The sequence below is a fragment of the Protomyctophum parallelum genome (genome assembly GCF_964188405.1).
Source record: "Protomyctophum parallelum genome assembly, chromosome: 12".
In the NCBI taxonomy this organism is placed as follows: domain Eukaryota; kingdom Metazoa; phylum Chordata; class Actinopteri; order Myctophiformes; family Myctophidae; genus Protomyctophum; species Protomyctophum parallelum.
In genome coordinates, this window is record NC_139712.1 from 45,460,236 (window position 1) to 45,475,068 (window position 14,833).

General features: G+C 42.4%; 1 protein-coding gene across 1 annotated transcript in view; it reads left to right on the top strand.

Moving 5' to 3' along the window:
• The first annotated feature begins 2,451 nt into the window (after positions 1-2,451).
• The window catches only part of LOC310868280 (disco-interacting protein 2 homolog C-like), a 104,176-nt gene continuing 91,794 nt past the window's right edge, over positions 2,452-14,833 (top strand). Inside the window, exon 1 of the mRNA XM_083778634.1 lies at positions 2,452-2,626. Coding sequence (XP_083634760.1) covers positions 2,548-2,626 — 79 coding nt within the window. The 5' untranslated portion in view covers positions 2,452-2,547. The remainder of the gene's footprint in view (positions 2,627-14,833) is intronic.

Genomic DNA, 14,833 nt, shown 5'->3' on the forward strand with positions numbered 1-14,833 from the left:
ATATTGGTTGGTGCTTTAATGGAAATTGCTCTCAGGAACAGCTCAACTGATTTTGGTGTCATCGTGATGTCATCAATGTCACCCCACTTTGTATAATTCCTCCTCTTCCTCAGTCTCCCATGGTGGGAGTTCTGCTCTGGTTTTGGTCAATTTTAAGTAGTTCCGGTTATTTTGTGGGGGGCACTGGGGCCACACAGTAAAAGTAAATTAATCCACAAAACGAACGTTTTGTATTGTTGACCTATTTCTAAAATATTAGCGTGACTTTCGTTCAACTTTGACCCCTCTATCACATGGAACTATTTTTGGGGCGTAGACACAAAGAACATAGTTCTGGGTGATAGAGGGGTAAAAAAAGAACGAAAGTTGCACTAATATTTTAGAAATAGGTCAACAATACAAATGACGTTATTTTTGTGGATTACTTTACTTTTACTGCGTGGCCCCCAGTGCCCCCCACAAAATGACCGGAACTACTTGATATTTCACCAAAACCAGAGCAGAACTCCCACCACGGGACTCGGGCAATCAATTAATACAGTTGCAACCACTATATTAATGGCAAGTATTTCATACAACTTAAGTAAAAAAAAATCTGAACTATCCCTTTAACTTTGGTGTTTCTACATGCAAGAGGTTTAAAAGTAATACTAAAACAATAGCATTACTGTGATATCATGACCATGCACATTTTATATTATACAATAGATTCAACAGTTCATATCGATGCCACTTGTTGTAGTGCCTTTGTTTAACCAGCAGGTGGGGGTTGAGGCACGTCATTTTCATCATTCCATTATGTGTAAATAACTTGGCAGTTTGTAATTGTAATGATGATGACTCGATTGTTGATGGCCTACAGTACACACTTCATGGATGGATGGATCACATAACTAATTGGTATGACAGACTAGTTAGCCTATAATGTTCAACTGTCTGAATTTCAACATCAAGTTTGTAGGCTAATTGAGCTTGAATGAATTTAATCAGGGTCAACTATTATGTCGTTAATGTATCTAGGTCAGACTCATTTGCATATTATAGTAGTAAGTAGTAGTAATATAGGCTATGGCTAGTGTTAAGTCTCGTCATCGGTTATTGAAGCGCATGGATTTATTTTGTTATATATTTTTTATCCCACGATTTTGTAACCCATTATTTTTCCCAGTGATTCGCCGATCTGGGGAACCCCAGGTGTCCTTGGGGGGGGGTTCCAGCTTCCAGGAGGTCCCCTGCAAAAGTAGTCAACATTGTGTCACAATCATTTAAACCACTTTATCCTTGTACGTACCGGTATATATGTTGTCTATTAAAAAAAAATGCAGATCTAAAAGCTCACAGCGTGTGATCGTTGTGTATAACTATATATTTTTAAAAAATGACATTTTTGAATCTTTTTGATTTATTAAAAAAGTAAAAAACCTGGTAAATCTATTCCCTGGCACAAAATATTTTTGGTGAATGATGAATTGAACATGGTGTGCCCTATTGTAAACAAGTGTAATACTTTATGGTGTCGTCCACAGTTAACAGTTTTGTATTGAGTTGTACTTGAAATGTACTGTAATTCTCCAATCGGTTAATAAATTCATCAATGAATCAATCAATCAATGGACAAATACAATAGGCATGGGGGGGGGGGGGGTCCTTGAGTCTAGCATCCTAGATCAGTGGTTCCCAAACGTTTTAACCCGTGACCCAAAACAGAAATTTGTCATTCTCACTCATTATTTTCTTCTAATTCATGGAATTTCTTAAATTTGTTCTTTTATTTCTTAGACTTAATGAAATGTACTGAATAAAATCAATATATCAGTGGTGGAGGAGGGCGTGGTCACTGGTGTGGAGTGGAGTGAGGTTGCTGCCGCGTCCTTTTCTTATTGGGGGAACAACGACGCCCCCTATCGGTCCCAGGGCGGAAGTACGTGTAAAACTACCGTGTGGTGTGGTGTAGTGTGCATGCGTCACGTGACAGCGGCAAAGCAAAGCGAGCTGCAAACCAAACGGAGGGAGAGGAGAGGAGAGGACTCGGAGAGGAAAGAGAAGCTGTTGGCCGACCGTACCGTCCGTACCGTATACCGCACCGTACCGCACCGCACCGCACCGTACCGTAGCGGGGCTGCCGTGAGTCTCATCACCGCCACGGTCCTCCAGCCAAGCCTCCCCGGGTTGGGCTTCCATCTTTCTGCGTGCGCGTGTGGGAGGGAGCCGCCGCCGCCGCGGAGAGGGAGAGAGGGGCCATGGCGGGCCCCCGTTAAACACCGACACCCCTATACATTAATTTAACTGCCTTTTGTTTCGACGGCGGACGGCCGAGGAGGGGCCGATATAGGAGGAGAAGAAGCTTCTTCTTCTTCCCTCCCTGTTCGAGCGGAGGAGGAGGAGGAGGAGGAGGAGGGGAGGAGAGGAGGAGGAGGGAGGCGGTGGTGGAGGAGTTAGCGTATCTGAACCAGGGGGAGAGCTGCTGCTGCCTGCCTGCTGTTTGTTTTCTCATCCTCGTCCTCCTCCTCATCATCATCATAATAATATCGACGCGGTAGTGAGTGAATGGCGGACCGCGCCGCGTCGCCGATACCGCTGGAGGTGCGAGCCCGCCTGGCGGAGCTGGAGCTGGAGCTGTCGGAGGGTAAGAGACAACACAACACCACACAACAAGAGAGAGAGAGAGTGTCCTGGTTCATATGCTCTGTATATCATCATCCTCACTGCTATCATCCGTCATTCACCCCGGGAGGGACAGACAGACTAGGCTACACTAACTAACGGAATGCAATTGTTCATTCCTGCGCCCCCCCCCACTCCCCCCTCTCTCTCTCTCTCTCTCCGCTCCTCCTCTTCCCATCCAGATGTGGACCGGCGGCCCGGTGGGCCGGCCAGACCGCTCTCTCTCTCTATCTCTCTCTCTCTCTCTCTCTGAGGATGGATGGATGGATGGATGGATGAGAGGAGAGCTGAGCGGATAGGGCTTCACTTCACCCGCCCCGCTCGTCTCTTTGTCTCCGGGCTCGGTGCCGCGTTGTAAACAACCGGTCCGGTCCCGGCATTTGGGTCTGGCTCATGGCGGAGGATGGGCGGAAAGACAAAAACCCACACAAAAACATCAAGACCGTTATTTTGACCTTGAGATGTTGACAGTTTGGAGCGCTATAGACTATAGTGCTGCCTGTCGCTGCTGCTCCCCGTGTACCTGCGTGTGTGCGTGTGCGTGTGCGTGTGTGTGTGTGACTGTGTGTCATCTGTCATGGGTTTTGATCACAGCATTGGCGGCTGTTTGATTGGTGGCTTTTGATGTGGCTGTGTGATGATCCGGCGCTGGCAGGATGAGTGCTTTCGGCCTGTAGGATGAGAGGGATGCTTTGAGGAATCACTATCACTCTCTCTCTCTCTCTCTCTCTCTCTCTCTCTCTCTCTCTCTCTCTCTCTCTCTCTAGAGACACACTGTCATGTCATCATATAGAACAAGCGTGTTTTAATTCACATGATTGCAGAGCTATACAGCCAGACAGTATATATACCGTATAGGCTACAAGGACACTTCTGCAGCTATAGCTATTAGCTACATATATTAATGGTGGGGGACATATTTTATTCATAAATATAGGCTCCCAAGGCCTACATTGTGTGTGAGAAGCCTAGATATGCATGGGCTGTTAGCCAGAGTGTGTGTGTGTGTGTGTGTGTGTGTGTGTGTGTGTGTGTGTGTGGGGGGGGGGGGTGTGTGTGTGTGTGGGGGTGTGTGTGTGTGTGAGAGAGAGAGAGAGAGAGAGAGAGAGAGAGATTAAGCATGTGTGCGTGACAGCGATCATAGTTTTGTTTCTTTTTTCCTGTTCATTCCATCACATAACTGTAAACGCCTCCATTCTTATCATCATCATCACCATTCATACTCTTATTTTTTTCTCACTGCAACCACACACACGCACACGCACACGCACACACACGCACACACGCACACGCACACACACACACACACACACACACACACACACACACACACAGACATACTGTATACCAGTGGTTCACAAACGTTTTCATGTCAAGCACTCCCACATTGATACATTTTAGCCCGTGGCTCGGACCCCCATATGAGAGAATATCTTTTGTTTTGAGGGGTGCTAGCCCCTCCTATTTCCAGCTTTGTGTGTCAGCTTTGTGTGTACATAGACATAAAAAGCCTCTCTGCTGAAGGCGGAATATTCCTGTGATTCCTTCCTTGCGAAGCAGTGTTGATTTTGTATAGACTAAAACTAAGACGAAAAATGTTCGTCGACTACCTTTTTCCACTGACGACAACTAAATGAAAACTAAGCTATGATGACTAAAACTAAGACTAAATATACTGACAATTTCGTCAACAAATATATAAAAAATGTTAGGAAGGGACTAGTGGACAAGAGATCCACTGTAAGTCATTTTACAATTAGTTGCATGCTGAAAATAGCTGATCTACAAGCCCACCTGCTTCCACTTGACTTCCTGCCTTCAATGGAAACCAGTGTTGTTTTTGGCAGCAAATTCTTATTTTAGTTTTAGTCATAGTCTTTTGAATAGTTTACATTTAGTTTTAGTTTAGTCACCTGGAATGTTTTTGTGTTAGTCTAGTTTTAGTCGACTAAATATCATAAGATTTTAGTCGACCGCAGCGGCCAAGTAAGGCATCTATTTTTAATTTTGCTAAATATGACGTAAATTAAACATCAAAACATTAAACGCCGTTGAACATTGAAGGGGAAATGTACGTCATATGTAAACTAACCAATCACAGGCATTAGGCAAGCCGCAACAGGCATTCTGATTGGCCAATGGCCAGTATGGGATAATCCATGATGATGTATGATGATGATACGAGCTGATCATTTTATTAATCTTTTTCATACAATCTATATTTTTGAGGGGCGCTAGCCCTCCTATATACAGGTTTAATGTTTGTCTTTAGTTCAATGTTTGTTTAATTAAAGCCATTGACAATGAAGGGAAAACGTCATTTTATAACTCATTACGTCATATTGTCTTTTTTTATTGTTTATGGCTTTTAATGTTTGTGTTGGCACCATTTGTTTTACATCACCATTACATCACCCAATCAACATGAGTTAGACTTTAATATATTAGCGACCCTCACTTCACACAGGTGTGATTTTTTAAATATTAAATATACATTACACAGTCTTACTGCATAACCCACGTTCCCCGCTATTTAATCCAATATTCTACGCTGCCGAGATTGTTTTATTACCTTTAGAGCATAAGCTGAAGTATTTGCAACTTTCAACCACGAAAATCCGAAAAATGGTCCATTGGTTTGTTATGATCAGAAGCACCAGCAGCCATGAGTCCCATGACAATGCGAAACGAAACCACGTTGTAGTCTAAACAAACTTGCATTGGGCTCAATTTCCCAGAAGCCCTACCAGCCCAGAGGATGACTTGATTTCCAGTTTCGTCATCATAACGCGACGGCCTCGTCACCAGGCCCGGGACAAATCTGCTGTTTCTTTAAAATTATTTTAAAATGGCGAATTAAATGCATTAAACAACTAGAACTGCACTCTGTCGAGTGCATACTTGCTTGTTGCACACTAGTAGGCCATAAATGGCCAACTAGTGCGCAAGCAGAGGGCGCAAGTACTTTTGACCGTGTAACTATTTGTTACCTACCTACTTTATGCATATAAACACCTAGTATTATTAAGTATGGTTCAAGTTTCTATCTATATAAGAAATACAGTTTTATCGATGTAGATATATTCTGGATCCCTTTTTAGTTTTTTAAATATAATTTATATAATATAAATGTATTGAATGTATTTTTTTAAAACATTGTATCATGGTTAAAACGATAACATAAATTGATGTACGATAACAAGAGCGCCCCTCATTTCACACAGGTGTGATTTAAAAAAATATTTATGTGTGTACCCCATAGCGATGATTTGATTGACTGGATAAAAGTTGACAACGTCAAAAGCAATTGGCCCTAATGTGATGATGTATGATGATAAGACCGCCCCTCACTTTACACAAGGGTGATTTACTGTATTTATTTATTTCAAGGACCCTCGGTTTGATGTGCATTGATTATACCACGGAACCCCCCCTCCATCTGATACCTTTTTAAATCTCTGGGGACGCCAACATGCTCAGTGTTACGGGTCCATTTGGTTCCCATGTGTACGCTTTCAGATCTATAGACTAGACTCACAAGCCGTCCATTTGGTTCCCATGTGTACGCTTTCAGATCTATAGACTAGACTCACAAGCCGTCCATTTGGTTCCCATGTGTACGCTTTCAGATCTATAGACTAGAGTCACTAGACTCACAAGCCGTCCATTTGGTTCCCATGTGTACGCACGCACGGCACTCTCGCGTAAACCCACAAAAAGGGTCTATTTGGTTCATTTCCGGTACTTTTACTTCTACTCCACTGTCATCTCAAACGAGGCAAATATTGTTTCTTTTACTCCACTACATTATTTTTTTAAACTTTAGTTACTAGTTACTTTGCATATCTCCTTAGTAATAGTACCTGCCTCCTATGATGCAGCCCAGCCTGTTGTGCTCAACTCCGCCTCCCCTGCTCTCTCTCTCTCTCCAGGGAGGTGGTCAGGTGGCACGCGGTCCCTCAGCGAGACACCACAACAGTTAAAAATAGCAGACAAGCTCCCAACATGGCGAGATATGAATAGGATGCACTGTGAGCTTGTAGATAAGCTATTATAACTATTTTATCTATTTAATATTATATATTTTGTAAAGGAATGAATGGTTTTGGTCATACAAGGTTTCCACCTGACAGCAATATATTCTTCTATAGCAGTATCAGTCAGTTTGAGCAGATTCCATGCAAATGAGCTACTATGACTGCCTATGAATTCCACAGGCCTGGGTATGCAACCTGGCCTGGCGGGGATAAGCGCCCGGGCCGCTCAGCGCTCACAGTAACGCAGCACCTGTAAAAAAATAGCAGATCTACAAGCTCCCAACGTGTCAAGATAACAATTTGATGCATTGTGAGTTTGTAAATAGGCTCTTTTAACTGTTGTTATTTATTATTATATATTTTTTAAAGGATCAGTATCAGTCAGTTTGAGCAGATTCCATTACAAATTGGCTACTATGACTGCCTATGAATTCCACAGGCCTAGGTATACAACCTGGCCTGGCGGGGATATGCCACTCAGCAGCTCACAGCAAGCAAGTGAGTTGTCTCGGTTGCGCACCGAAACTGAGCTGAACAATGTCAAACTGTCGTGATTCTGTCATGATTGTACAACAGCAGAACACTTCTCAGTTAGATCAATGTTTAAACAAGGATACGATGATGAAGCACTTTGTAGCATAGACTGCTGCTGCTATATTAATAATATCACAACATGAAGTTATACCATGATGTCGACGTAAATGGCCGTATATGAGCCCAGTGATATCCCTTGAGCATGTTTAGTTAAGCCCTTAATGCCTGAAACACAAACACATCCTGAGAATAAAAGCTTTAATGCAAGACTTCTCTTTGTTGATTTTAGCTCAGCTTTTAATACAATCCATCCAGACATTCTTCTTCGTAAGTTATCTGAGATGAAGGTGAATCCGGTTTTGATTAGATGGCATTTCTCTTTTCTACCTAATAGGCCACAACAGGTGAGATTTAATTTGGCGCTCTCTGATAGGGCAGGAGTAAGTGTTGTAAACTCTAATTACTGGACCCTCGTCTGGTTCAGACAGACAGGTAGTGTGTGCAGGCTGGGTGGTGTGTGATAATGGATTGAATTGAATTATTCCTTCGGTACGGCGACTGTGGCCCAGGAGAACAATAACGCAACACGAGACAGTATCATGCTAAAGGTTCACAGAGTTTATTACAGGGAACATATAGTGCTGGATCATAATGACGTGACAATAAGATATGAGACAAAATAACGTGCCTACTGCAGCAAGGCTGACCTTGCTGCCGCTGAGATGTCTCTCGTAGCCTATCTAAAAAATATGCTATACAGTTCAGGCAGTACACAATACATATTAAATACACTGTATCTCAAGTTCAAGTACATAGACTTAGATGTACGGCAACTCATGATTATAACAGTAAGCAGTACAGGGGCCCCCCAGGGGACAGTTAGTTCCTCCCTTTTGTTTACCCTATACACAAAGGACTGTCAGTTCACAGTCCAATCAGTGTTAGTCAAGTTCTCTGACGACACTGTCAGCCTTAGTTTACTCACAAGTGAACTTAGCGAAGGTAGCATCAGTAGGCATACAACTGGAGTGGGCAGGTTTGTAACCTGTTGTGATGAACATCACTTACAAGTTAATGTATGGAAAACCTGGTCTATAGGTGACCAGTGACCGTGACATCAAACGGGTCACCTCCTATAAATATCTAGGAGTACACATGGATTGTGATATGAGCTGGCACTCCCATGTGACAAGCATGTGTGCAAAAGTACACCAGCGCCTTCATTTTCTCCGGAGGCTCAGGCGTTTTGGTGTAAGTAGAAACATAATGCTGATCTTCTACAGAGCCATTATAGAGTCAATTCTACGGTATGGCATCACCAGTTGGTTTTGAAACCTAACTGTAAAGTACAAATCTGAGATCCTTACTGTAGATTAGCCAAAATGGCAGGGAAGATCATGGGCATGTCTTCTTCACCTCCCATCACCCCCCAGGTTAAGTAAAGTGTCTGACCCCTCCCATGTACTATACCCTGAGTATCGGCTAATGCCATCAGGTAGGAGGTACGCGATCCATGCGTGCAAATATAACAAGCATTCCTTTGTCCCTCTGTCAATCACACTCCTTGTCTCCTTAACAGAGGTACGCGATCCATGCGTGCAAATATAATAGGTACAAGCATTCCTTTGTCCCTCTGTCAATCACACTCCTTAGAGTCCTTGCAGAGGGCAGACAGGGTAGGGGTCGAAGGTTATGAGGTGAGGATGTTCTTCTCCTTTTTGCACTCGGTATGTTGGTGTGTGTGTGGTATTTAAATGTTGTACGAGTCACTGTGTGTGTACCTTAATTGTCTTAATTGTCTAGAAAGAACTTCTTTCCGATTCAACATCTTAGCAAAAACTCTGACAGTCACAGAAAACCAGAAAGCCCGCTTTCAGCTAAAAGTGGACCTACTGTAGGCCTATACAGTATATAACAAAATCACCAAGGCATGCATTATGCATAGCAGGACAAAGTTACACATGTACAGGTATGAATTGTGGTTATAATCTGTAGCCTACAGCAATGCATTGATAATATTCATATACATAGCTGTAATGATTAATGATTTAAAAATGCTACTTTATTCAGCTGACTAGTGACTATGTCTATTCATTTCGGTGGAATAATATTTGTGTTCTATAGACCTGTATTATTTAACAGGGTTAAAGTATTCAGTCAATTCAAAACATTGAACATGACCACATGTATGATTCTATGTATGCCACATGAATGTATGTATATTAATGTATGTATGAGGAGAAAGTCAATTTGATGGTTTGATCTTTGCATGAAATCTCACAACCCTATTTTGTGGGATATTTTATGTGGATGTTTAGTGCAAGATGCTCAAGATAGATGGCCTGCAAAGTGAATATGCAACCACCTGATAAGAAATATGCTACAGTTTCAACACAGATTGTAGAAAACAGATTTGATACATTGGACTTGATTATTGTGCATTAAAAAAATAATCTAAAACGATATATTTTATGGGAATTGGGGGTTTTCAGGCATGAAGGGGTTAATATACATTATTTAATGAATAATGCATAAATCAAAACCATTGTGCATATACACTTTCATAAACACTGTAGAAAGCAAATGTCATGCATTAGACCAAGTATTTTGCATGGAATACCATAAAACTCTATTTTGGATGGATTTTTTGTGTTTTTGGTCATTAAGGGGTTGATAAGGGGTGTGTGTGTGTGTGTGTGTGTGTGTGTGTGTGTGTGTGTGTGTTGTTCAGGTGTTTAGTAATGTTGTACTGTACTGGGTTCAGTGTGGTTGAACTGGACATTGTTCTATAACTAGATGTTGTCGTGTTAGCCTATAGCAGTGGTAACCAACCTTTTCAAGCCCAAGAGCCCATTTTATTCCCAATTGTAAGCCATGATATACCACACAAAAAATATATATATATTATATATTTTTTTACTAAATAGTAGTAGTAGTAGTAGTAGAAGTAATATTGCATTGCATCGCAGCCTTCCAATCAGCCTTGTCAATTATTCAGCCTCATCCTGTACGTCCACTTACCACTAGTTGGCAGCAGCTAATAATCACTGCAGGCAGGGCTCGACAGTGCGACTAGGTACTCGCATTTGCGACTAAAAATATCACCGTGCGAATTGTAAAATTAAATTTGTAGCACAGGTGCGACTACAGGATTTGACCATTCAATCGTGATAAAGACAAGTCTCTGTCTACAGCAAGTGCACATTCTATAGTCGCGGTTCTATACCTAAATTTATATTTCTGAATGGCGGTGTCGTTCGCCAAAAAGAGAAGAGCTACAAGCTAACTTTCATCGTGCTCCTAAAATAATTTGTGTGCTACTAGATTAGGCGCACACGTGCTACTTGGAAAAATGCTAAGCGTCGAGCCCTGACTGCAGGTCGACCTGTCATGTCACGTTGACCTGTGTTGTTTGGTTGTAATTGTTCCCACTTCCCAGTGTGTGCACTCACTACATTTAGCAGCGCTGAGAGTTGCGATTGCATTACTAGCCTGGTAAATCAAACCACCCTGGAAGTAGGCTACTGCATGGGTTCAGTTGGTTGAACTGGACATTGGTTCAATCATTTCTAAATATTTCATGTATTCCAAATACACAGCCATAGATCGTTTCTATGCATGGTTAGCAGACTGACCTCGTCAGCATTTAAACTTATCACTGCGGACTGTGCACTCACCCAATAATTCATTCCTAAGGCTTGGAGTCGTTTTGGGGACTAGTTTCATATTCTTTTGAAAGTCCTGGCAGAAAACTTATATTTAGTAAAATACGGACGACATTCTTTCCGGCGAGGGGCACAGAATGAGTGCAGGACTGAGCATATCAAAACTTCCTTTAGGTAGCTCAAATGTATGGGCCATATAAAATAGGCGGTGTGATCAATTACCACCTGTGTTACCAATTGTGTGCCCCATATGTTTGTGCTCCCCAAACATCTTTCAAATGGATATGAAACTAGAGCACAATATCTGACTCCAAGTCTTAGGAATTAATTACTGGGAGTGGGTACAAACCTTAGAGTATAATGAATAGAGAAGGCACCCAGAGGAAACCCTGAGGCGAAATGGACATAGTGGCCGAATGAAGGTATTGCAGTTGGCCCCAAACACATGAACGCGCTGTTCGTTGACTATCATTGTGCACGTTCACGATGACACGTGAACGCTCTTTCATACGTGAACGCAACTGGAACGCACGTGAACGCGTGCAATGATAGTCAACGGCAGCGCGTTCATGTGTTTGGGGCCAATCCATCCCAGAATGCAATCTGTTCCTACCCGGAAGGAGGAGTGAAATCGCCTCATGCGCTTTTGAGCAACTTAGTGCAAGTGGATGGAAGGAGAACTCGGATGTCTTCTCTATTCATATATACTAGGTACAAACGCAGTAGTACACACCTACAAACGCCCCCCCCCCCCCGAGGGGTTGCGACACCCAGGTTGAGAACCCCTGGTCTAGAAGACTTCCTACGGCCAGAGCTGAGGATAATGTCTAAGGCGCTGTAGTGCCGAAATGATTTCGGCTCGTCAGAAATTTTCAGTAGCACCGAAGAGCCGACTTTAGGACGGTACCCGCCCCCCAGAACCTCAAATGACGTCAAATTGTAGGCTCTACACTACAGAGCCGAACCGACTTTTATTCGGCTCTAAAATAGGAGTATGAATCTGCCCTTTGAGGCTTTTTTTTGTGGCATTTTTAGCTCCTTTTCATTTCCAGAGTAGGGTTGGAGACTTGGAGTCCGACAGGTTCAATGGCTGGCAGCCACATGCATTTGGCTTCTTCAGGGATCTTAACTGGTGACATTTATACGTTATAGGTCAGGCTGTCTAGGGGGGCTGTGTCCATAGAAAGCTTTTTTTCTTTTGTCAAGGCAAAAATGCTTTGGATATCAAAAAAATTAATGTGCAGCACTTTTCTAAAAGCTGTCACAGAGCGTAGAGGGGAAGGGAGGAGAGTTGGATGCCAGCTACCCTGGGATCAATTTGGCTCTGCGGGTTGCTGTGACCGTTTCTGCAGTGGTTTACAACCCTTTTTATTTTATCGAAGCCCATTATTTATTGAGCATTTGTCACGGACCGCCATTTGATGACATTTAGCCTCACAGACATAAAGCTTTGAATATTTTGTTTTTGTTGTTGTTGCAACTTGTTGGATAAGATTTTGTCCACAATTCCATGCTCTATTGATGTTGGTACGATGGGAGAGATAACAGGCAAACGTTGATAAAAAAATAACAATTATTCTACATTCTCTAATTGTGTAGAATTCTTGTTGTAAATTATGTAATGCAGATGTTTAACAATACTTTAACTGAGAGTGTACAATGAAACCAAATGGACCCGTATTAGTTAAAGATCTAAGGGTCCATTTGGTTACCAACTCTCCATCATTTAGCTGGGGACCACCTGGTGGTCCCTGGACCACTGGTTGAGAACCACTGGTCTAATCGCAATTATTGGAGATAATCATCATAGTATTAGTCGTTTCCAGGTTGGGAAACTTTCAGACGTTTTCCAAAGGTTTCCAAAATTAGCAGAAATATCTGATCTGTTTACAGTGGTGGAAAAAGTACTGACATTTTTTACTTATTAGTATTAGTACCAGTAAGACTCCCTGAGAGCGAGAAGCGACCTTGCCCTAAAGGGCGTGCACACATCCGCCTGGGGGACGGCAGACTGCTTAGGCGGGCGCTGGCACTTTGGCATGGGGGGTCAGATCAACATATGGAATTTATTATTATTATTATTTTTAATATATTTTTTTGGCGTTTTCTGCCTTTATTGAGCAGCCTAGCTGCCCAGACGTTTGAGCTAACCGTCCGGGCCATATGGAATGAATTCTGTACTAATGGTAATGCATTTATATACTAGCCTGGTTAATAAACCAGACTAATATCGCACAATCCGCCGGCAGGCAATCTATTTTTGCCAACGGCTGATTCGGTCTGGTTTATTAACCAGGCTATTTATACGCCTTTATCCAAGGCGCTTTACAGAGATTGTGCATTACATTCACACACAGATGCCGGAGGAAACCATGCAAGGCACCAACCTGCACATTGGGAGCAATTATTAGGGGTTCAGAGTCTTGCTCAAGGACACTTCAGCACTAACTCTGGGGGAGCCCGGGTTCGAACTGGCAACCTTGTGGTCACTACCCCTGAGCCATTGCCACCCCTACTGGCCATATATGCAGCGTGTCTTGAGTGTACAGGGTTTGATGAGGCCAGATCAACATGGAATGTCAGAACAGGTCAGCTCCATATATGGAGATCTAAGGGTGGCAACGGTGGCACCGTGACAGTGTCTTGAGTGTACAGGGTTTGATGAGGGCCCAGGTAGGGCCGGACATACATTTTCGGGCCTGTAGGTGATGATCCAGTCTTCCCCATGTATGGCTATCCAGGGTTTGATGAGGTCAGTGTCGTGATCTTCAAATATGGAGACGGCCATATATGGAGTGTGTCACAAGGTGTGATGGACTGACGGCCATAACTAGTGGCATGACGTGTCACGAGGCGTCAAAGTTTCATCTTGCATGAGATTAAAAACAGAGTTCTGCAATCATTTATCAGCTGTGTTTGGAGGACGACGCAGCAATGGGAATCAAACAGGTGAATTAGATCAAGATTATTCATGCGAGGCTCAACACGTCATCACGCAGCAGTGGAAGTAATTACAATTTAGATTTTTTATGGACTTTTGATATAAAAATACACAAAAATTTAACTTTTCCAATTTTTTTGGCATCCATTGTTAGGTATGCCCATATGATGATGGTCTAAAAGTGTGAAAAACGTTTTTTTCATTTCACTCCGTCTTTAATAACAATCGGGGGAATCGCGATGCGACACATTGTGAGCTTGTAGATCTGCTATTTTCAAAAGATTTTCATGTACATTTAAAAACTGTGGTACATTCTTAGGGCTGGGCGATATGACAAAATCTCATATCACGATATAGAATTTATTTTATCACGATAACGATATACTCACGATATAGCATATTTTTTACGATACCTATTTTTTTATCTAAAATAATTGATTTTTGTTCAAGTCGAGTACTTTACTGTACTTGGGCTGTACTGTACTGTACTGTACTGTACTGTACTGTACAAGCTCTCCTCCCTGGCCTCTGTCTGTGTTAGGCTGCACAACAGTGACACTTGGTGGTGACAATAGTTATGCTATTTCCGTGCTCGGATACAGGGACAGGGACACACATAGCTGTCTATAATGGTTGCACCACTCAAAAAACAATTAAATTCACATTATCCAGTCTACTTATATGAATATAATACTGATGCCCTTCCCATGCACAGACAGGCCCAAAGCAAGTACAAAAATATTACAAAATAAAATGTACATAATAATAATTAGAGGCTGAACTCAATTGTTCAGCCTCTGTAGACATTTTTAAAGCACAGCTCAAGACCCACTTCTACAACATTGCTTTTAATTGATCTTTTATTTTTTGTTATTCATGTCCTCACTGTATTGCATCACTGCTTGTTTTTTAATGTCGTTGCCTTGCTTTTCTTTTTTTCTCCATTGCTCTGTAAAGCACTTTGAGAGCTGCATTTCATGTCATGAAAGGTG